The 24,925-nt window shown below is 37.8% G+C and overlaps 1 protein-coding gene across 4 annotated transcripts in view; it reads left to right on the top strand.

Annotated features, from left to right (window-relative positions):
* SLC12A6 (solute carrier family 12 member 6) overlaps nt 1-24,925 on the top strand; it is an 85,898-nt gene that overhangs the window by 24,408 nt on the left and 36,565 nt on the right. For 3 of the 4 annotated variants that reach the window (XR_002076336.2, XM_019435306.2, XM_019435308.2), the window contains exon 2: nt 22,757-22,801. The exons of the other annotated variant lie outside the window; for it this stretch is intronic. Coding sequence is in view for 2 of the 3 variants with exons in the window: in XM_019435306.2 (XP_019290851.1) it covers nt 22,757-22,801 (45 nt within the window). In the remaining variant the exon portion in view is untranslated. The remainder of the gene's footprint in view (nt 1-22,756; nt 22,802-24,925) is intronic. 4 annotated transcript variants of the gene reach the window in all.

The following is a 24,925-nucleotide window of genomic DNA, read 5'->3' as shown; positions in this document are numbered from 1 at the left end:
ATGTCATCAGATCTGTGATGGGTTTTATAGGAGCAACGCAATTGAATTTTACTATTTATTACATTTACTTAATCAGGTGTAAATGTTTCATTCATTATGTATTTAAATGTTTATTGAGTTTGTTAAAGTGTTTCTCTGAAATAATTGTTCTTCCCCTCACTCCTCAGATCTTCTTATAGTGTCTACAGATTAGGCAGACTTCAGCTACTGAATTTACTTTCACTTGATATACACAGATAGCAGATTGAAGATTTCTCCTTTCTTTGAAATAGGATTCTAAGGAAATGTTCAGAAACACACTTGTAACAGAAAAGGAAGGAACCTATATTGGCATTGAATAGCATGTCCAGATATTAACTGTCAAGTAATCCAGATGGTATGCGAGCATACTATGAGAGAGATTGTGTTATATAGAATTTAAATTTTATTAACCCACAAGAAGTTAGATTGCTATTAGTTCTGCTATTAGTGCTATTAGTACTTTCTTTACTGACTAACACTGAAATAAGTTGAAATAGACAACTGAAGAATTTCCTTGTATTGATTTAAAAAAAAAAATCTTTTCTAGGGAACCTGGCTGGCTCAGCCAGTAGAGCCTGTGACTCTTGATCTCAGGGTTGTGAGTTCAAGCCCTGTGTCTGTGTGGAGCCTGCTTATAATAAAAAATTAAAAAAACCTTTTCTGTAGTAAAGATTTAAAGCTTTTTTTGTGTGTCCTTTTAACTATTCACGTGGGGCTTTTACAAAGCCAAATAACAAAAATTCACATCTGCTGTCTTCATATCCTCAGATATTAAGTTTAAAAGTTTATTAAGTTTAAGTTCAAAAGTTTATCCTTTTTATTTAAAAAAAATTTTTTGTTGTTTTTGAAAGAGAGTGCGGGAGCAGGGGAGGGGCACAGAGAGAGAGAGAATCTTCAGCAAGCTCCACACCCAGCACAGAGCCTAATATGGGGCTTGATCTCATCATCTTGAGATTACCTTAGCCGAAATCAAGAGTTGGATGCTTAACTGACTGAGCCACCTATGCACCCCTCAAAAGTTTATCCTTAAAGGTGACTCAGTGAGACATGTTTTTCTGCCTCCCTTCCTACCCCCTTATATTCCATCATCGTCAGAAAGAACACCTCCCTGAAATACTTTGCCAGTTCTTTTTACTATGTATTTTTATGCTGTACCTGAGACCTTAATACAAGAATACAAATTTGATTCTGAGTCTTTTCAGTTTTTTTACATCTTAAAACTTTGTTTAGATTGCTAACCTTTATATTACACTCTGGCAATATTGAACTCTTTCATTCCCTATTTCAGTATTCTTATCACCAGTTTTTTAGAGTCTTTCCCCAATTTTTCCTTGCTTAGTGTGCAATCCTCTGTATACCATCTGCTGCTTTTGCCCAACAGGGGATATACCAGATTGGAACTGATGTGATTCTGTAAAGATAAAATTTCTCCAAAAGATATATACATTCTTACTGCTTAATATTCTTATAATCTATACTCAAAGCAGCATTTAGTTTAGGATTATAAAAATGTTAAGTGTAGTTGTAGCATATTGTAAAATACTCAAAGTTTTCAAATTTCCGACTGAATTTGGATATTTGGCATACGTTACAAAAATAGATTGTAAGCTGATAAACTTTAAAGACTTTAGCATTTCTTGGTTTTGCCAGGTTGAAAGTGGCAATGATTTTACACTACAAAATGTCATCAACATTACAGTAGTAATTGTTGAGTACCTATTGTATGCTAAGTGTGTTACAAATATTGGCTTATTGAATCCTGACAACAGCCAAGACAGGCAATCATTATCACCATTGTATAGGTGAGGGAATTTAGGCGCCAAGAAATTAGATAGGCTGTTGAAGTGATAGATGGAGAATTCAGACTAGAATCTCTGTGACTCTAACGCCTTTTTTCTTTTCACCACACCACATTATCCCTCTAAACAGACACATTATTTGTTTTCTCAACTAGGCTGTTCTATTTTCTCAGTAGTTCCTAATTCCTGTTAGGTTCTAAATCTTTTCTGTGTGTAGTTCTCAAAATTAATGGAAAGTTACTTGCTGCTTCTACGTTTTCATGTGCTGGATTTTTTTTTTTTTTAATTTTGTGTAGAATATTTCCAAATGTAGAATACTCTTACAAATGATGCTAAAAATTGAGAAGTCTGAACAAGCAATGAACCTGGTTTACTCTAACAATCCTTTACTAGTCCTCCACTCCTCAGATTTCTTTTTTTTTTTAATTTTTTTTTTTTAATGTTTATTTTTTTGAGACAGAGAGAGACAGAGCATGAACGGGGGAGAGACAGAGCATGAACGGGGGGAGGGTCAGAGAGAGAGGGAGACACAGAATCTGAAGCAGGCTCCAGGCTCTGAACTGTCAGCACAGAGCCCGACGCAGGGCTCGAACTCACGGACCGTGAGACCATGACCGGAGCCGAAGTTGGACGCTCAACCGACTGAGCCACCCAGGCACCCCGCTCCTCAGATTTCTAAGGAGATGTACATTTATCAGTGAGATAGGAATAAAGGCTTCATTAAAAACCAAATGTTAATGGTGGGCATAGGGAGTTAGTGAAATAATTTTAATATAACTTTTAAGAATATACTGAACGTATGAAAGATGGGTTTATTTTAGTGTATTAGAAAAAGTTACATTTTGGGACGCTTGGGTGGCTCAGTCAGTTTAAATTCCGACTCATGTTCTTATGGCTCATGAGTTCAAGCTCATGTCAGGCTCTGTACAGACAGCTCAGAGCCTGGAGTCTGCTTCCAGTTCTGTATCTCCCTCTCTCTCTGCCCCTCCCCTGCTCACACTTTGTCTGTCTCTTGCTCTCCAAAGTAAATAAACATTGGGGCAGATGGGTGGCTCAGTTGGTTAAGTGTCCGACTTCGGCTCAGGTCATGATTTCATGGTTCGTGAGTTCGAGCCCCCGTATCGGGCTCTGCTGACAGCTCAGAGCCTGGAGCTTGCTTCAGATTCTGTGTCTCCTTCTCTCTCTGCCCCTCCTCCACTGTGCTCTCTCTGTCTATCAAAAATAAATGTATAAAAAAAATTTTTTAAAAATAAACATTAAAAACAAAAAAAGAAAAAGTTATATTTCTTTTAATGGATCTTATTCTTAGAATGAAGCCAGGTGAAAACACAATTCTATTTAGAGAAAAATACTAACATAGGTAGAACATAGTAAAGATTGACTATGGTTGCATGAATAGTGTAAATGATTTTAATCTATTCCAAGCCCTCATATAGTGAATTAGATATCCTTTCTTTTCCCATGGGTTCTTTCCAATGTGACCTCTAACCTTTTGGTGACGAGATTTTTTTTTTTTTTTTTTTTTGGGGGGGGGGAGAGAGACAGAGAGAGGGAAAGCAAGCAAGAGCAGGGGAGATGCAGAGGGAGAGGGACAGAGGGAATCCCAAGCAGACTCCCCACCGTCCGTGTGGAGCCTGACTCGGCTTGAACTCAGGAACCGTGAGATCATGACCTGAGATGAAACCATAGGCTTAGCGGACTGAGCCACCCAGGAGATTTTGATGGTGATTGTGAGAATACTGAGGGGTGCCTCGGTGGTTGAGTCAGTTGAGCATCCAACTTTGGCTCAGCTCATGATCTCACAGTTTGTGAGTTTGAGCTCCACTTCAGGCTCTGCACTACAGCACAGAGCCTGCTTAAAATTCTGTCTCCCTCTCTCTCTCCTCTCCCTGGCTTGCTCTTTCTCAAAAAATAAATAAAAATAAACTTAAAAAAAGAATGGTGAACCTATAATAAGAGTCCTTTTACAAAGCTGTCTTTCTCTTTTCCCATCTTACTGCCTTTGTTCATATGTTTTTCATCTGAACTCTTCTCCTCTGCCTTCTGCTCCCTGTCTACCACAAAAATTTTGCAAACCCACATCATCTCAAGACCAGGCTCATACTCATTTCCTCCAAGATGAATTGCCTGATTTTCTATCCCAACTTTGATTATTGCATCAATCCACATTGATCAGCACATATACTTTGCAGTGTGGCCCAAGCTTGCAACGGCTTTATAATTGTATCTTCAGCTGTATTATGAATTATATGAGGGCTAGGGATAGTGTTTAATATATTTTGAAAATTATATATTTTTATTTTATTATGGAAAATTTCAAACCTACAAAAGCTCAGTGACTTTCTGTTCATACCTCTTCCCTGTTGGTGTTTTACTTTACTTTTAGATGTTCTTTATATTTAGGAATGTCATCTCTTTGTGATATAAATTGCAAATATTTTTCCCAGCCAATATTTCTTCTAAAGTTTTTTTTTTTTTTTTTTTTTAATATTTATTCATTTAGAGGGAGAGAGAAAATAGAATCCCAGGCAGGTTCCATGCTCAGCACAGAACCCAACGCAGGGCTTGATCTCACAACCTGAGATGGTCACCTGAGCTGAAATCAAGAGTCAGATGCTTAACCATTTGAGGCACCCAGGCACCCCTCTTGTAAAAAGTTTATTGAGGTATAATTGATGTAAAATACACTGCACATATTTAAAGTGTACATTTTGGTGACTTTTGACATCTGTATATACCTCTGAAACAGTTATCATAACCAAGATAATAAACATTTCTGTTGCCTCCAAAAATTTCCTTGTATCCTTTTGTAAGCCACTTACCTAATTCTGTGCCTGGTCCCCAGGCAACCACTGATCTGCTTTCTGTCACTGTACATTAGTTTGCATTTCCTAGAATTTTCTATGAATGGAATCATACAGTATGTACTCTCTTTTGACTTTTACGTAACAGTTACTTTTACAATTCATCCACCTAGTCAATATCCTTCAAGTCCAAGTAACATTAAGATCTTCCTTATTTCTCAGAGCTTAACGTTAGGGCAGTAGTTGAAAATGATAGAACCCACAGATGTTTGGACTTAACAGAGTCTTTAAAAATTTTGACCTATTTGTCAGGATTTGAACGTTTTTAGTATTAGTCTGTAAACAGACCTTCCTTTTCAGAGTGGGTTCTGGGAAGGTGAAATCTCGCTATCCCTCTGTTCCTGATTCCAGCCTGTGTCTGCCTTATTTGAGCCAAATGGCCCCTGGATCCAATGAACAGTTAGGTGCAAGTGAGGCCTGGGCTTTGTGGGAGCTCTATCAGGGAGGGGTGGCAAAGGACTTGTTCCTCAAGGGCTGGTCAAGAGCCTTGGGGTGAGGATAACAATGGCAGCTCCAGGAAAGAGCTTGGTTTGGTAGAGATCCATGGACTCCTGGAGGCGAGAAGAAAGGGACAGAACCAGGGGACTGATATCTCTCTGTTTCCGAGACTGGGAGATGTAAGGATACCGGAGAGCTGGGAGGCTTCCTCCTGGGCCTCCGCAAGGCTGTCATCTTGCCCTCTGGACTGTCCCCTACGGGCATAGAGCCTGCTTTGTCTGTCCATTCTCTTGAGACTGCTACCACTTACTTGTGGTCCTCCAACAACGAAACCTAAGCTCTTCTGAGATCATAAAGGAAAAGAACCCATGTAGGGAAGCCAGGCAACCAGAAAGAGAAAAATCACTTAGAATAAACAATGTGGTAGACTAGCTAAAGAGAAATGCTGGGGGAGACGGTAACTTGAATATGAAAATAATAGTATTTAAGGAAGTTCAAGTGAAATACAAAAAAAGACTTCACAGAGCAAAATATGTGATTTCGCAGCTAAATACTTATTATCATCTGGCTCTCAATCCATGCACAGATACTTTTTTATCTAACTATCTTCACTAAAATGTAAGCATTGTAAGCGCAGGAACTTTTTCTCTTGCATACATTGCTAATCTGTTGTCAACACCCAATGCATAGAACACTGTCTTGCACATAGTAAGCACACAGTGCATAATCACTGAATAAAGGAGTAAGTGAATATGATCATTTATTGGCCTGGGAGATCAAAAAGAAGAGATATTACATAGCACAAAAATACAAAAGATTGAAAAAAAAGATAAGAAATTTGGAGGGTAGATTCAGAGCACCTAATGTGGTTTATATTAGTTTGAGAAAAAGGAACGAATGGAGAAGCACTAATTAAACAAATAGAAAAAAACTTCCTGAGTTAAAGACTTCAACATGCAGAAAGTAGTTCCAGGGAAGACGAGTGATAAAAAACATACTTAGGGTTATCCTGATAAATTTTTTGATATCTACGGATTCATCTTAGAGGCTTCCAGATAAAAAGGATGGTATACCTATGAATTGTCAGACTGGCATCATAATTCTAATCCACAGAACTGGAAATTAGGAGACAGTGGAAGAGTGTCCACAGATCACCAAGAAAAAAAGACTGTTAATCCCCAACCCCTATTTCCAGTGAAGATATCCCCACTATAAGGGGGAAATGAGTTACATAGTATGAGAAAATTTAGAGAATATGTTACCACTTTAACCCCTCTGAGAATATTTAGGAAAGGTTTTTAACCAAATAAATGAGCCGGAACAGAGATCACAGGGTGAAAGGAATAGAAATAGTAGAATGACAGACTCTCCTGGGAATGTGTTGTGTAAATGCTAACCAAAAGGGACATGCTTCAGGGAACAATAATTACAATGTAGAAGTACTAAATGAGTCAAAGCAAAACCTCAAAATTGTGTGTGGGGGGTGGGGTAAAGGGGCAAAAGCTTTCCAAAGGGAGATGAGGAGAGGAACAAATACTAGTAGGCACATGTAAAGCTGTTCAACATCATTAGTCATCGGGAAATGCACATCAAAACCACAATGAGATACCACTGCACATCCACAAGGATGGCTCTAATAAGAAGGTGGACAATAACAAGTGTTGACAAAGATGTGAAAAAATTGAAGCGTTCATATACTTATGGTGGGAACATAAAATGGTATAACCACTTTGGAAAACAGATTGCCAGTTCCACAAAAAGAAATAGTTACCATATGGCCCAGTGATTCTACTCCTAAATATGTACCCCCAAAGAAATGAGAGTATGTATCTACCCAGAAACTTGTATGGGAACGTTCATAGCAGCATTATTCACAGTAGCCAAAAAGAGAGAAATAACCCAAATGTTCACTAATTAATAGATAAATAAAATGTGGTATATCCACAAAATGGAATATTATTTGGCAATAAAAATCAGGTTAAGTACTGATACATCCCATAGTATGGGTGAACCTTGAAAACATTACGCAAAGTGAAAGAAGCCAGTCACAAAAGACCACATTTTACATATTCCATTTATATGAGATGTCCAGAATAGGCAAATTTAGGAAACAGAAAGTAGTAGCTACCAAAATGGTAGCTGTGGACTGAATAATGTGGGGGAATGAAGTGGAGATTACTCATGGGTATGGGGACCAAAATATGCAATTAGATTGTGATGATACTTGCACAACAGTGTGAACATATTAACATTGAATTGAACACTTAATGTGTGAATTTCATGGCATGTAAATCATATCTCAATACTTTTTTTTTTTTAATGTTTTTAAATGTTTATTTTTGAGAGAGGAAGCAAGAGCATGAGCGGGAGGAGCAGAGAGCAAGGGGTACACAGAATCTGAAGCAGGCTCCAGGCTCCTCGCTGTCAGCACAGAGCCGGATGCAGGGCTCAACCCACAAACCGTGAGATCATGACCTGAGCTGAAGTCGACACTTAACCGACTGAGTCACCCAGCCCCCCCTCCTCAATAAAACTTTTTAAATAAAAGGACGAAGTACCAATATGTGCGAAACTTGCAGGAATCTCCAAGGCCTTGTGCTGAATGAAAGAAGCCAGTCTCAAAAGGTTATATACTATAAGATTACATTTATGTACTTTTTAATTATGGAAGATCATGACACATTTATTAATCAAAACATGTTTGTGTGCATGTGTTTATTCCCATACATACTATAAAAACAATGTTTCTTAAAATTTCACTATACAACATTTACAGCAGTTGTTTCCATTTTAACTTCTCTTTATGTTTGAAAATTTAGAAAATGTTAAATTTAGCTTGCATTAAGCAGTTAACCTTTGTGACATGAAATCAGTACAGGGTCTTAAAATATCAGAAACGTTTACTGTATCCTCTTAGTCCACATAACATGAATTTTTAGCTCCTTAGTTCTTAGCTCTTTAGCTCCTTAGAATTTGAGTGTTTGTGTCAATTTCCTACCCTCCTTGTTAAAGAGGTAGTCTATATGGATAGGCTTGGTCTTCGAATACCATCTATTAAAATGAAGGAAACATGAAATATGTTTTTCTAGGGTGAAATAATTTGGGTCACCCACAATGCCAAAGAAGGATATAAGGTATCAAGAGTCTTGAATGTTCGCGACAATCCCCAAATCCTAAGTAAGAATTATTTCTTGGTGAGATTTTTCTGTTTTATTAACTGTGTAAGTTCTGCCCTCTTCTTTGTGGATTTGGCTCGGGAAATCATCTTTCTATGATACTGTGGGCTTTTACTAAATCTGCTTTCTGCTATTATGCTTGCTGTCTCCCAAATTTTACTGGGTGTTAAAATCACAACTCTCTTCTTCATAGATGAGTTCTTCAACTTTTGGTGGGTTTACTCCTATAAATATATTTCCTCAAGGGTCTCTATTAATCTAATGTTTATGCTTAGCATACACATCAGAATTTGAAGGATGTTGCTGATGAGCATCCAGCACTGGCGGCAGATCTGCCTGTCTAACCTAGTGTCTCCTGCCACATCTTCTGCCTCTTAGGGCCCATTGCCCCCCAGTGCCATCAGTTTCTCCACTGCCAGCATCCGGTTGTCCCTGTCCCTGCACCACAGCAGGCCCCTGCTCCAAGAGTTGGGCTTGCGTGGCCTCAAGTCAGGATGAGACTTGACTGGGCCTGGTTCTTGGTCTCCTCCAGCCTCAGCTACTTGCCTGCAGGCTGCTGTGGTCTTGCCACCTCTCTTTAAACCAAGTCTGATGGGTCAGAGGGAGGATTGCTAAATGAATTATCATACATTTTTTTCAGGGCTTGGGTATAGTGTTCTCTGCTCCCATTGACTCTGCATTTTTACTACTTCCCATCTTCCTTCCCTTTCTTTCCCTAGTATCTAGTTTGGTTGGGGAAGACTGCGTTACAGCATTGCAGCCATAGTTCTTTCAACGATTTTTTTTTTTCTCTGTTTCCTTCTTTGGTTGCACTTTGTCGTGTTCACTGTTATTTCCAGGACCTGATCTCAGTTCCTCTCTCTTTACATTGACTTTTAGGAAAACATATCCTTTATCTTCAACTCTGTGTTTTTATGATGACTTTAAAATTTTTATTTCCATCATTGACTTTTACTGAAACTAGTCCTGAATTTCTATTGCTAAATATTTTTCTTTGAAATCAGCTCATCATCAGTCAATTAACATACATTGAGTATTTTATAGCATGTACCAAGCTCTATGTTACAAAAAGCTCTAATCGTCACAGCAACATCAAAACAAAGTTCTTGCCCTCAAAGCACTTAAAATGGGGTAGATAGGACCCTGCCCCTGCCCATCCCCCACCCCTCCCAGTGCTCAACCCTCAACCCTCAACCCTGGATTGACTCACTGGGCCTCCTCTCATTCTCTTTTCCTTAAAAACATTTTTTTTCATTGAGTTTTTACTCTCAGTCTTGGCAGCTGTGTTGCTGGGGTGGGGACACGGGGATGGTTATCTCACAGCTATGAAAATTGGTGCCACCATAGGGGCGACGGGTGGCTCAGTCAGTTAAGCATCCAACTTTGGCTCAGGTCATGATCTCACAGTTTTTGGGTTCGAGCCCCGCATCAGGCTCTGTGCTGACAGCTCAGAGCCTGGAGCCTGCTTCAGATTCTGTGTCTCCTCTCTCTCTGCCTCTCCCCCGCTCATGCTCTGTCTCTCTGTCTCTCAAATAAATGTTAAAAAAAAAAAGAAAAAAAAAAATTGGTGCCACCAAACATTACCATTTCCAACTTCAACCATACTGTTAACACTATTCAGAAATTCTTCTAAGTAATCCTAGTTAGCCTCCTTTCTCTCAAGTTCTTTCTCAAGAAAGAAATATTTGGGAGATGCGGGGCTCAAATTCACGGACCACAAGATCATGACCTGAGCTGAACTTGGACACTTTTAACTGACTGAGCCACCCAGACGCCCCTAGAACATTCCAACTTAACAGCCTCCTTAAGACTGAGTTCAAACTTCACTCCTTCCTTAATGGCTTCTCTGTTGCATTCTTCAGAGAATGTAATGTATACACTCTCATATCTCTTTGTGCCTCTTTTATATAGTGTTTTAATCGCCGTTATATAATGGTTTTACCATATGTGCTATAAATCCTTAAGGGTAGCTACTATGTTCTGTTGTTTGTGTATCCCCGGTGCCTGTCATACAGTCTTGACACTTACAAGTGCTTAGTAAATATTCTTTGAATTAATAGTTGGTTAATGAAAAGATCATACGAGACAGTATATGCCCAACAGTTCAGAAGAGAGTTAAACCTGATAGAAAATTAAACCTCAGGGTAGGCCTATGCCAAGAAGCTCTTGAGTTGGCCCTTTGAAGGATGTAGAAGTCAGGTAAGTAGAAAAGAAAGAAAAGGAAATTTTCAATGGAAATTGGTTTAATCAGAGATGTGTATTTCTAGAATCAGGGCTCACAAAGCATTCCAGAGTGTGGAGCAGAGGGTTCATGACTAAGAACAGCAAATGATAAAGTTAGAGAGAAGTAAGACAGTGTTAGATTATAAACAGACCTGAAAGCTAGGGTGAGGTTTTTGGAGCTCATCCTGTAAGCCAAGGAATCCAAACAAGTAAACCAGTGTCTATGTATTGGTATTTAAACCAGTAGCTTCTGCCATCGCCACCCTCATGCCTGGGCTGAGAATTCACAGTAGGAATAGAGGCAGAACCTCCAAAGGCGCCCCTTTCCTTTTCTTGGAGGGACTTGAACCAGTACCGCTCACATTATGTCTCAATATAAATAAGTGAGAATGATCATTTCTTAACAGAATGGTTGGGGACACCTGGCACAGTCATTAGGAGAACTTTGAAAGTGTTTTGGTTTTAAAGCAATGAAGCAACCTGATAAAGGCAGAATTTTAGGATTATTAATATGAAGGAAAATGCAGGATTGTTTGAAGATGGGAGAATTGGTGGCAGGGGGAATAATTGATCATCGAAATAAGCTATTTCAGTGGTCTGGACTGGAAAGGATGAGAATTTAAATGATGGCAGTGCAGTGCAAGAGATTGGTATAGAAGCCACAATTGACTGGATTTTTGGCTAATGAGGGAAGGGGAAGAATCAAAAGTTGGTAACACATATGCTGACCAGTTCTTCTTACCCATTTGGTTTTTTTGGGGGGGGGGTGGTCAATGACAACAGCATTCTTCTTTCCTGTCAATTTACATGGATGTTACATATTCGGTACACTATATTTGTATGTATGATATTATAGGCTAATATATTCTATATCATTATGTGTTCTATTATACACTTAATATTATATAAAGATATATTATTGGGTATAATAGTTCCTATTATATTTCTAGAACTTCTCCATTATCTGTGTCCTACCTGCTAATCCCTCTGTCTAGAATGTCTCTCCTCCATTTCTCTCACCCTTTTGCTTTTTGATAAACTATCCATTCTTCAAGATTTAGCTCACGTATTTCCTTGACACCATCCCTGACTGCTTTATTTTGTTTTCTTTCCTTTTTGATTCCCACAGTATTTGTACCTACACTTGAACAATTATTTTTATTGTTTCATAATTGTTTGCACAACTCCTCTCCAAACTTCTTGACAAGAAAGGGTCATCACTCTTTTGGTATCTGTAGTGCCTAGCACAGTACCTAATATATGGTAGGCAAATTTCAGAGTATTGGTTGAATTAATAATAACAGCTATTCATTATTGCTATCCTTTTTTAAAAAAAAATTTTTAATGTTTATTTACTTTTGAGAGAGAAAGAGAGCGTGTGCACACAAGTGGAGGAGGCGCAGAGAGAGGGAGACACAGAATCTGAAGCAGGCTCCAGGCTCTGAGCTGTCAGCACAGGGCCCAGTGCAGAGCTTGAACCCGTGAACTGTGAGATGATGACCTGAGCTGAAGTCAGATGCTTTGCCCACTGAGCCACCCAGGCACCCCTCCTTATGCTATCCTAGAGACCATGTTAGAGATGGTTGTTAGCACATGGATATGTTACAGTGGTCTGATAACAATTACGCCTGCCTGTCTCTAATAATTTGGCATCCATTTCATTTTGCATATTGCATTTATTTCCTTGTCTAAAACACTGCTTTCATTTTGAGACTTCTATGTAGAGAATTTCAGTTGTTTTCCATCTGCTTTAGACTCCCAAGACTTGCTAATATGACCCAACCCAAAGCAGACCATCCCAGACATGTGCCATATTTATTCTCCTCCTGTGATTTTGAGTTCTCCATGATTGTTTTTTAAAGTTTATTTATTTATTTTGAGAGAGACAGAGACAGCATAAGTTGGGGGAGGTGCAGAGAGAGAATCTGCACTAGTAGTGCAGAGCCTGATGTGGGGCTCGAACCCACAAAACCACAAGATCATGACCTGAGCCGCGATCAAGAGTCGGATGCTTAACCAACTGAGCCACCCAGGCGCCCAGAGTTCTCCATGATCTTTAAAGGTTTTAAAAGATCTACTTAAAGCTGATACTTCCTCGATCTATGTTGCTCCTCTACTTCTTTGGAACCTTAACAGCACTAAAGGCTATACCACAGGTTATTGGCTTTACCTCCTTGGGCAAATCATTCCAGCTTTCTCTGAGCTAGTTTCTTGTGGAACATGGGAATAATTTTTCCTCAGAGGGTTGCTGTGATTTGGTGTGATGAGAGTAGAAAATGTTCCCTTAAATGGCGTCATTTAGAGATTGCCTTTATAATGTTTCCAATTTTATGTATCATCTTTGCATTTATTTAATGTTTTTTCTTCAATTGAGTGACTGATTTTCTAGTTTCCTTTACAAAAGGAACTTTATCATTAAATGAAATACCAGAGTGCTTGCCACTCTATAAATAGAGAATAAACTAAAAATAGGTATAATATAAATGGCAGTAATCTTGCTAGATACTGTTGCCAAGCAGAGGCTCTCAGCCTGTCAAAAAAAGAGATCAAGGAGAGAGTTTCATCTTACTGGGATAAGTTATGTTTTTTAATGATCACTGTGCCACACATTAGATACCTATTTTTCTGATTTGTAATTATTGCATAAATACCTTGTTATGATTTCTTTTACCTTATTTTATTCCTAATATATTTTTCTGGATAATGAAGGGTTGACTATATTATTAATACTCATTCTTGTACCTACGTTTTATGGCCAGTATCATGTAATAGAAAAATCAGAATCCAGGTTCAAGCCAGTCTTTGAAATGTACACTCAGTATATACCTTGGCCAAACTGTTGAGCACAACTTAGCTTTTGCTTCTTTGTTTGTTTCACAGAATCATCATGGGAATCCAATGAAATATGGGAAGACATTTTAAAAGCTGTTAGATGTTACTAAATGTGAAGTACTACTACCATTCTTTCTTTAGTTTCTTATTTTGAACTTGACCCTTCAACTAGATTGTGAGTTGTGAGCTGCTTCATGTCAGGAAATACCGTACACTCATTCTTTTATTCCTCACAGTATCCAAACACAGTTTTAGGTGTGTTTAAAACTTACTGAGTTACATTATTTATTCGAATAGGAGTCATATTAGTAAACTTGTACTGGGAATGTAACACAGACGCTCCTAGACAATTACTATTGTAATCATTTTATCAAAAAATTCCAAATCCTATGTTAATGCATATTTAGCCCAAACTATAAATGTATTAAGTTTTGAAATAAGACAAGTGACTCAAACTATTAGTATCACAATTTTTAAGTCAGTGTGTAGATCAGTCCAAGGATTCACCTGTATTAACTTTTGCATTTTTCTAAGTACTGCTGTACTGCAAAATGTTTAAAGTTCTAAGAAATATCCCCAGCTACCTAAATTCTAATTTAATCACAGTTATTTCTCTTAAGGGTCATTCCATGGCTCATCTCAATTTCCTTTTTTTGATTATTATTATTTTTTTTTTTTACTTTAGAGAGAGAGTGCAAGTGTGGGAGAGGAACAGAGGGAGAGAGAGACAGAATCTCAAGCAGGCTCCATGCCCAGCATAGAGTTCAATGCAGGGTTCGATCCCACAACCCTGGGATCATGACCTGAGCCAAAATCACGAGTCGGACACTCAACCAACTGAGCCACCCAGGAGTCCCATCATCTCACTTTTCTTAATAGTTACCATTTAATGAGCGTCTACACTCTGTAGTCCTCACGGTAATTTTATGTAGCGTAGTATTCCTGTTGCATAGATAGTAAATTACAGCTAAGGAATACTAAATCATTTTGGCAATTACATGAATAGCGTATACAGAGCTAGGATTGCACCTGAGCTTTATCTGCTTCCAGATCCTATGTTCTCTTTTCACTGTGCCTTGTTATTTGCTCCTGAATAGCTGCACAGCTGTCACAGTATGCCTCCTCTGACCCACTCCACTCAAGATCGCTCTTCTCCCAGTCTCCCACAACTCAGGAAACGGCATCTCTTTTCGTCTCCTTGCTCTTAGAAAAATCTTCGACTCCTTTCTCCCCTCTGCCCCCAGTCCCGACCATCTCCAGTCCATCAGTATGTTAACCTTGTGAACCCTTCCTTTAAAACATACCCAGCCTCTGACCACTTCTCAGCAGCTCTGATAATTCTGACCTGATCCAGGCTACCATTATCTTTCTTGGACCATTGCAAAAGCCTTCTATTTCCTCTTCCTCACTTGCCTCCTGCAATCTGTTCTCCAGACAACAGCTAGAGTGATTGTGTTAAAGCATAAATCAAAACCTCCCAATGGTTTCCTAGCTCACGCAAAGTAAAACCCAAAGTCCTTAATGTGTCCTACAAGGCCCCATGTGATGTATGCCTCCTTCTCCACCACACACGTCCATCTCTTATCCCGTGTCCTATCACTTTTACCCTGCCACCTTGCTGTTCATTGAACATGCTAACATCACCTGCTTCAGGGTTTTTGCACTATTTCCTGCCTGGAGTGTTCTTCCTACAGATACGTGTATGCCTAGATGCCTCACTTCAAGTTGCTGGCCAAATGTGAATTTATTATTTTTTTTTTTTAATGTTTATTTGAGAGAAAGTGTGCACATGAGCGAGCACGAGTAAGGGCGGGGGGTGGGGAGAGAATCCCAAGCCAACTTGACACTGTCAGTGCAGAGTCCACCACCAGAGGGCTCAGCCTCATGAACTGTGAGACCATGACCTGAGTCAAAATCAGGAGATGGATCCTCAACCAACTGAGCCACCCAGGCGCCCCCTGAAATACATTTTTAATTTTCTTAAGTTTTTTTTTTAAGTGTATTTATTTTGAGAGAGAGAGCAAGTGGGTGGGGCAGAGAGAGAGAATCCCAAGCAGACCCTGCACTGTCAGCACAGAGCCCCACACAGGGCTCAAACTCATGAGCCATGAGATCATGATCTGAGCCAAAGTCGGACACTTAACCGACTGAGCCACCCAGGTGCCCCATGAAATACCTTTTTAAACTCAGTATCTAAACTAGTACACAAACCATCCCCCCTGCTGATCTTTTGCATTCTCTTACTCTGCTTTTTTGGTTTGTTTTATAACTCCTCACTCTTGACATATATGTTGCTCTTTGATCATGTAAGCTCTTGATGGCAGGGATTTTGCTACTGCATTTCTAGTAATTAGAATAATGTTTCATATGTAGAAGGTGCTCAAAAAATTTTATTGAGTAAAAGATGAACTGTAGATTTAGAGTAACATGGACATTGTCTCTAAAGACTAACTTAAGAGTTCTTCTGGAAGATAACATCACTCTCTCACCATGGATTTCACCATCTTGAGTACAGCCATTACCATGTCTTCCTAAGATTTCTGCAGTAGACTCCCAGTTACTTCCCCCATTTTTGCTCTTGTTCCTTCCACAATCCATTCTTCAACCAGCAGCCTGCATCTTTTAATTTAACCGGACTTGTCTTGCTGCTATTTAAAACCTTCCCAATGGGGCGCCTGGGTGGCTCAGTCGGTTAAGCATCCGACTTCGTCTCAGGTCATGATCTCGCAGTCCGTGAGTTCGAGCCCCGCATCGGGCTCTGTGCTGACAGCTCAGAGCCTGGAGCCTGTTTCAGATTCTGTGTCTCCCTCTCTCTCTCACCCTCCCCTGCTCATGCTCTGTCTCTCTCTGTCTCAAAAATAAATAAAACGTTAAAAAAAAAAAACAAAAAACCCTGTCTTACTAAAAAAAAAATAAAATAAATAAAACCTTCCCATTGTTTCACCTCACTTTAGAGTAAAATTTACACTCTTTACCACGGTCTGCGATACTCTGGCATGTATCTGCTACCTAGTTTGAAGACTTTTTTTTTTTTTTTTTAAACCACTTTCTTACTCATTGTGCTTTAGCTACATTAATGTTTTGCAAACATGCCAAGCTTATTCCCATCTTGGGCGTTTGCATGGCTGCTTCTCTGCCCTGGTCAGTCGTCTTCAAGATCCTCACATGTCTGTCTCCTTTACATGTAGATCTCATCGTAAAGGTTAACTCCTCAGAAAGTGAGGCCTCAGGCCATTACTGTCCAGCCGATCCAAAATAGCCTCTCTATTCACTTTTGTTTTATTTATTTATTTTTATTTTAGAGAGAGAATACACAAGCAGGGAAGAAAGAGAGAGAGTGAATGAATGAATCTTAAGGAGGCTCCATGCTCAGCACAGAGCCCAACACAGGGCTCGATTCCATAGCCCTGGGATCATGATCTGAGCCAAAATCAAGAGTTGGATGCTCAACCAACTGAGCCACCCAGGTGGTCCTCTATTTACTTTTTGGCTTTTGATAAATGTTATAAAGAAAATAATCTTGATTATTAATTTTCTTTTATTCTTTATCTTCTCATGTCTGCATGAGAACAGAAAATTTGTCTTTCTTATTTACTGCTTAATCTTCAGCACATAGAACCATGCCTAGGACTTAATTAGTCATATACTTAAAATCAGTGAATGAAGATTTGTAATGGTCATCTGGGCACTTCATAAAAATGCAGAATCTCAGGTTTTTCCCATAAGATCAAGTTATTAGGGTTACTTATGTGACCCAATTTAGCAAATAACTCCAGATGATTCTTTGGACTGGGCAAATTTGGAGGATACTGCTTTAACAGAACTATTGCTAAGTAAGTGAATGAATACATGAGAATGATAATTCAGGGAGTTATCTTTTAACCTTAGTATATTGATATGAGTGAGTTGAATGTTTCCCAAAGTGTATACAATAGAAAACTAATTACATAAGATGTTTGATGAAAAATGAGTTTTGGTTTTCTGATGTATTTAAGAATGCCAAATATTCTTCTTTTGGAGATTAGGTAGACAGTCATTAGCGTATTGAAGCGTCTGAGAAATTAAACATTATAGGAAGCTACTTGACTGTTAGATATATTTGCCAAGTTATTTACCATCCCTGCCCCCAATCATTTTGTCACCAAATCTGTATTAATATACTAGGAAATATACACAGTACAAGAAGTACAGTCCTTGGTTCCCTGCTACCATAGCTTATTCTCTCCATGGCTAGCTGTCGACACAGTTCACTTGCATGACTGATAGTTTGGACAAAACTGTAAGTCCTAGCAGAAATTATCTATTTTGGCAGAACTATATTCTAAATACCTTCTTAAAATTATGTTCTTATTATAATAAAAATTCAGGTAAGGATCTTTTGACTGTTGGATAGACTAGAAACATAAAGAACTAATGATTTATTAACTTTTGTATGCATTACTTTACATTTCCACCTTACAGCTAAATTATTTCACCAAGATTGTTTTATGTTTTTCACCCATCTATTTATTTAAGCCCAGTTAATCACATGTAAATTTTTCTATGTCACTCTGGTCTCATTGCAGTAAGTTCAAAATGTATATAAGGAGGATATGCTTCTTCAGATTTTACCTTATTTCAACTTGTTTTCATTCTTGGGTTCCCCACCACAATAAGTAACCATATAGACAGGCAGAATCTAAGTGTGAAATGTTAGAGTAAGTGTTCTGTTTTTAATCAGCTTTGCCTAATCCTGAGTCAAAATAGTTTTTCTTGGTGCTAAGAAACTTTGGTTTTTTGAAAGTTGGAGTCCAGAAAATTAAAGAATGTGTTAAGACTGGTGCTTTCAGATATTTTGTATCCTGAAATAGGTTTTTGAAGTGTGTCTAGATAATATAGACAGTAGCATAATAAGCTAATTGTCCTCATGTGTATTCACTTGGTCATGCCCACTTCTTTTTCTAAAATAATTAGGCCTAACAGTTCCCATTATTGATTGTGTTTTTTAATGAAATTACTAATTCTATCTTTAGTAAAGACTAAAGCCTACACTGAGTTTTAGATGCAAGATACAAGCTAGCTTTTATTTGCTTCAAATTCTCTACCAAGAATGGTAGATGAAGTGATTAAAGGCTATTGCTATGGGCAAACCAAGGGAGACAATTAGGCTCTTCAGAAAAACTATTTACAGAGGCAGTTTTGCAAGTGAGTACCACCCACAATCATTTTTCTCTCTATTCTTTAAGGCATATGGTAAGAACCTAAATAAAATCTCCACTCTTTACCATTTACCCAGGATAAAATATATTGAGCAAGTGCCCATTTGTAAAACTACTATATCATTACTGTTACAAGGAAATACTTTGAGGTCATTTTTCTGATTGCATTTACTTGTGAAAAGGTACATGTTTCTATTTCAACTGCCATTTTGACTGGTAGAGTATCATAGGCTTTTGAGTATAATGTGGTGTATAACCTTTTAAGTTATAACCTATGAATAGCTTAGTTTATGAAGGCCATCAAATGTAAAAATAGTTACATTATTGGCAAGTTGTTTCTATTGCAGGAAGTAATTCAGTTTTAAAATAAATGTCATTTTGAGTAACGTATAGGACAACTCCCAGTCTTCGGCAAACTTAGGTGTGCCCTCACCAGACGTAGGCAGGAAAAATATCAAATGGGAGAGTTCAGACATAAGACAATAGAAAGATGCCTAGACATATCTCAGAGCAGTGTTACCAGATTGATTACACAATTTGGATTACACACTCAGAAACACCCCTCAACTTAAACCCATTTACTAGTTCTGATTTTTACATGCATGGCTAGTTTCATTCTAGTAGGTTCATGAACCTGTTTACTCGTAGATTTGCCCTTGTTTCAAGTTTTACATGTATCAGTGAAGTATTTGCAGGTTCTTGGAGGTTAGTCTTCAAATTACCAAGTAAGTATCAAGTAAAGGTTGCCCTGCATTCCTTCAATTATAAAAAATTAAAAACAAAAATCTAAGTTGAATAAAGAACTAAACAAAACACTCATTTCTATTCATCTCAAATACAAGAGGGTGTTCAAAGGAAGAGTCCTGGCTTCACTAGAAAGCGTACATACGGCATGTGTGCACAGCTCAGAAGGCAAGGAAGTAGATAGTGTAGAAGGAGGTAATGTTTAAGAAGAAAATCATTTGTTTCCCCCATCTAAAATCATACCTATTCTGCCTGAGTTATCTGAGTTGTTCTTCTATTCATAGATTCCCTGGCAATTTCAAATTACTTGTTTTAGGCTATTATGCTTCATTTTCGGACAAAAAAAGTTAGAATTACAGAGTATCAAGAAGCATGAACATAAGTTCCCAAAAGATCAAGACTGTCTCTGTGACCTTTCTCTTTTGGCAATAGTGTGCCATGTCTTTGGCCACTTACTAACCAACCACTCATCTTCTCGACTATAAGTATTAAGAGGTTCTCACCTTTGCTCCATCCTGGCATACAAAAAGGCATTCCCATTAATGACAGCATCTGGGAATCAGAATCTTTTTTTTTTTTTTAAATACTCTTTTGGGGCGCCTGGGTGGCTCAGTCAGTTGGGCGTCCAACTTCAGCTCAGGTCATGATCTCACAGTTTGTGAGTTCGAGCCCCACATCAGGCTGTGTGCTGACAGCTGAGAACCTGGAGCATGCCTTGGATTCTGTATCTCCCTCTCTGACCCTCCCCGGCTCACACTGTCTTTTTCTCTGTGGAAAATAAACACTGAAAAAAATAATTAAATAAATAAATAGGTTTTGGTGATTTTGTTTTTTTATTTATTTTTTAATGTGTGTTTTTAGGGGGGAGAGAGAGAGAGAGGGAGGGAGGGAGGGAGGGAGGGAGGGAGAGAGAGAGAGAGAGAGAGAGAGAGAGAGAGAAAGAGAAAGCGAAAGCAGGGGACGGGCAGAGAGAGAGAGGGAGACAGAGGATCCAAGGCGGGCCCCAGGCTCTGAGCTGTCAGCACAGAGCCCCCTGCAGGGCTTGAACCCATAAACCATGAGATCATCACCTGAGTTGAAGTCAGAGGCTTAACTGACTGAGCCAACCCAGGCACCCCTGGGAATCAGAATCTTGAGAAGGGTTGTTGGTATGGTTTTAAGGAGAAAAATAAATGATGCTGTTAGCTCCTCTCCAACTTTTCCTTTGGAATCACTAGAATAGATGTAGATGATGACCATAGTTCTTCTGGTTCTAAAATTCTGTGATTCTTTCTCTGTTCTTCTTTCTTTGCTACCTATACACCTGCTTCTCTGTATTGACAGGGCCTAATTTATCAGTTATATGTGTGTGTGTTATGTGTGCATGTATGAGAGAGGGAGAAACAGGATCAATCTAATACACTAATGTACTATAGAACTGTTATTCCTGCTTTGTCTTATGTGCAAACCCATATTGTTTATGTATATGGGAAATAAGATGAGTTTAAATTTAAAAACTTGGCAACCCACTTGATGGTATGTTGGGGAAAATATCTGAGAATATCTCTTTTTCAAAACCAAATTAAGGAAGAAAATCTAAAAATATATTTTAAAATGTTCATATAGAATTTGAAACTTCAGTTGTATCAATCAGGTTTCTTTCCTCCTCGATCAAAGTATGTGCTGTTCATCAGACCAGAATTTGTTAAGGATTCTGAGTGATTCTTTCTGTCTGGGATGCTTAAAGTGTTATATTTAATTATATGTAAAAAACATTTATGAGCACCATTGAAAATATTATTTGAATTTTGTTTAAAACAGTAATTCTAACTCTTTTTTGTATCTGGGACCTTTTTGGCAGTCTGAAGTCTACACATTCCTTTTCAGAGTAACCTTTTTTAATGTGTAAAGGATTATACACACATATAAATATATAGGTATAGCATTAAAAAGAACCCTGTTAGGGACCCCTGGGTGGTTCAGTTGGTTGAGCATCTGCCTCTTGATTTCGTCTCAGGTCGTGATATCACAGTTCAGGAGTTTGAGCCCCGCATCGGGCTCTGCACTGACAGTGCGGAGCCTGCTTGGGATTCTTTCTACCCCCCTCTCTCCCTGCCCTTCCCCCATTCACACATACATTCTCTCCCTTTCTCAAGAATAGATTTTTTTTTAAAGAACCCTATTATATTCAAATACAATTATCAAAATATTAAATTCATGATCTAATATAAGTGCTTTTTTATCAATGCATCGAAAAAGATCTAGAAGCCATTTAATAACTACCATAATTTCAAAGTAGTATTGCACCTAAATCATATTATGAGATACATGCAACAATTATAATGTGATATGAAAATATCAGATATTTATTGTTAACAAAAATCACAGGTACTTTTATGTAGTTTGTTGCTGACATCATACTTGGAGAAAGTACTAACTTTCCCCCCATAATTCACAGACACCCTTCACCTAAAATTATTTCTGTTTCCCAGACACAGGGAAGCCAGATATAATCCTCATATCTCAAGACACTTAATCTTTGAGGAAACTGGAGCTCAAAGTCTTCCATATTTAGCCCTTAATGCTTTTCAAGCCTTTAAAATAAGCAAGTGGTTAGTTGTTAAATGGTGATTGTCAATATCTCTTGCATTAGGAACTTGGCTTATTGCCACTAGTTCTATTATAGATTACTGAAGAAACATATTTCTAAAAGCTTGTTTAGTTATTTTATCATGAAGTCGAATCAGGACATATCTAGTAATGAGTGCTTTACTTATGTCTTGACTTTGAGCTACTATGGCCATTATGTTCCTTTGTCATTAAAGAGAAAATGTAGCCCATGTCGTAAGCCCCGAATCATCCTTCTACTTTACGGAACTATTTTTGCTTGGTCAAATTTGTGTGATTGTTTTGTTAGTTTACTTTTTTCTGGTTATTTCTTTTTAAATGGAATTATACAATATTTGTCCTTCTGCTTTTAGCTCATTTCCCTTAGCATATTTTCAAGGTTTGTCCATGTTGTAGCACGTATCCGAATTTCATTTCCTCTTTATGGCTGAATAATATCCCATTGTATGATATACCACATTTTTGTTTATCCATTTATCTGTTGAAGGACACTGGGTTGTTTCCACTTTGACTAATGTAAACAATGCTCCTATACACGTTGTCATATAAATATCCGTTTGAGTCCCTGTTTTAAGTTCTTTTGAGTATATGCCTAAGAGTGGAATTGCTGGGTCTCATGGTAATTCTGTTAGTTAACTTTTCAAAGAAGCTGTGTGATTATTTTTTAAAATAGTTTATTCTGTTTTTATTATCCATTCATTAATGTATTTTGATCACTAAAAAACTTTTGGTTTTTGGTTTTTGGGGTTTTTTTTTTGCTTATTTCCTTGGTTGACTTTTGTTGCTGATTTTTAAGAAATTATTTGTTTTGGTCATTCATTTTTTTCTTTTCTTTTCAATTGTTTGTTTTTCAGACCCGAGTCAGAACTCCATCACAGGGGAACACAGCCAGCTGTTAGGTATAGTATTACTATGGGATTGACTTTCTCTACAGTCACCCTTTTCCTGCTTATACTAACAGACATTACTCCCACTTCTAATTCTATTTTCTATCCTCTCTTCTGCTTTTCACTTCTCAACATTTTTTCCTGGTATTTCTGGTCCTAACTTGATAAGTTTTAGGAAACTACTTGTACAATTGATTGTTGAGCCTCAATGTAGTCACATATAAAAGTAATTTACATGGTTCTGTGTTAAAAAAAAAAAAAAATCTGTAGGGGCACCTGGGTGGCTCAGTCAGTTAAGCGTCTGACTTCGTCTCAGGTCATGATCTCAGAGTTTGTGAGTTCAAGCCGCACATCAGGCTTTGTGCTGACAGATCAGAGCCTGGAGCCTGCTTCGGATTCTGTGTCTCCCTCTCTCTCTACCCTCCTCCACTCACACTCTGTCTCTTTCTCTCAAAAATAAACAAACATTAAAAACAAAAAATTTTTTTTAATCTGTAAAAATTAGATCTTTTTTCCAAGATAATTTTGTCAAGATAACTATAATATTCTATAAGCTTGGGCTTTGCAGCTACTTTGCCCTTTTTATTATTTTTCTTGGTCTTTAATCACCCTCATTTTAATTGCTGAAAGTACTTCATAAATAGCATGACCTTAAGCTGTAGAAGTTGATGCTCCAGTTCTTTATCTATTAAATAAGTTTTGGAAATAAATTTATATCTTCTAGTTATCACATATTTAAATTTCAGTAAGCTTGTAATTTAATAGGTATTTCACAGCATCACAAGACTGATAAAAAATTAAAATAAAGAAAGGAATCATACTCTGGCGAGGATTCAGACAATAAAGAGTATATGTACAGAAAGTAGAGTCCTCTAAATTATCTCTTCTCCTCATACCTTACCTCTATCCCCTGAGGTACTTATTCTTGGAAATTCTCTAGAAATTTTTAATTACACATTTTCTTACCATCTATGACTATCTTTTTTCCTTTTTTCTCCATGGAGTTATACTCTACAGACTATGACTTCCTTTCTTTGACTTAACATTTTACCTTGTGACATTTCAGTACATAAAGATTTGCCTTATTCCTCTGTTTTAGAATAGTATTCCATTGTATTCCTGTACTTTAATTTTACACAGCCAGTTCCCTATTCTGGACCATTTATTCCCAGGTGTTTTACTGTTAAAAATTATGTTACAGTGAACATCTTGTACATATACTCTTGTAATCTCATTGCCAGTATATTTGAAAGAAAAATTCCTAACAGTAGAATTCTTTGATCAAAAGGAATACCTGTCTTCAAAAGGATACATCAACTTAGACTTCTACCAATTAGGAGTGTGGAAGCATACTTGGGCTCCCTATCATAAAAAGTAGATAACCAATCTTAAAAAAATTTTTTTCTCTAGATGAAGATGGCATGTCTAGTTTTTATTTGTACTTCTTGAATTATGAATGAGGTTAAGTGCTTTTTAAATACACTGACAGCCATTTTGTATATGTGTGTGTCTTGATTTGAGGCTTACTTTTTGTTGTTAGAATTTTTGTTTGTTTTTTGTTTTGTTTTTGTTGAAGTATAATTAACATACAGTGTTACATTAATTTCAGGCATATACCGTATTGACTGGACAATGCTATACATTGCTCAGTACTTGCCACCATAAGTGTAGTCACCATCTGTCACCATACAACGTTATTACAGTATTATTGACTATATTTCCTATGCTATACTACTGATATCCATGACTTACTTGTTTTATAACTGGAAGTTTGTATCAGCCTCTTTTTTTTTTTTTCCTATTGAATTTAGAGGCACCTGGGTGGCTCAGTCAGTTAAGTGTCCAACTTCAGGTCAGGCCATGATCTCACGGTTCGTGAGTTCAAGCCTTCTGTCGGGCTGTCTGCTTTTAGCACAGAATCCATTTTGGATTCTCTGTCCCCTTTTCTCTCTGCCCCGGCTCCTGCCTCTCATTTGCATTCTTTCTCAAAATAAATAAATCTTTTTAAATGTCAAAAGAATTTTAAATCTTTTTTAAATTTGCATATAGTTGATATGCAATGTTACATTAGTTTCAGCTGTACAACATAGTGATTCTGCTTCTCTATACTTTATGCTATTAATCCCCTTTATCTCA

The sequence above is a fragment of the Panthera pardus genome, unplaced genomic scaffold (assembly GCF_024362965.1).
Source record: "Panthera pardus isolate Hobbes unplaced genomic scaffold, ASM2436296v1 HiC_scaffold_24, whole genome shotgun sequence".
Classification (NCBI taxonomy): Eukaryota; Metazoa; Chordata; class Mammalia; order Carnivora; family Felidae; genus Panthera; species Panthera pardus.
This window is presented reverse-complemented; position numbering and strand designations above follow the sequence as displayed.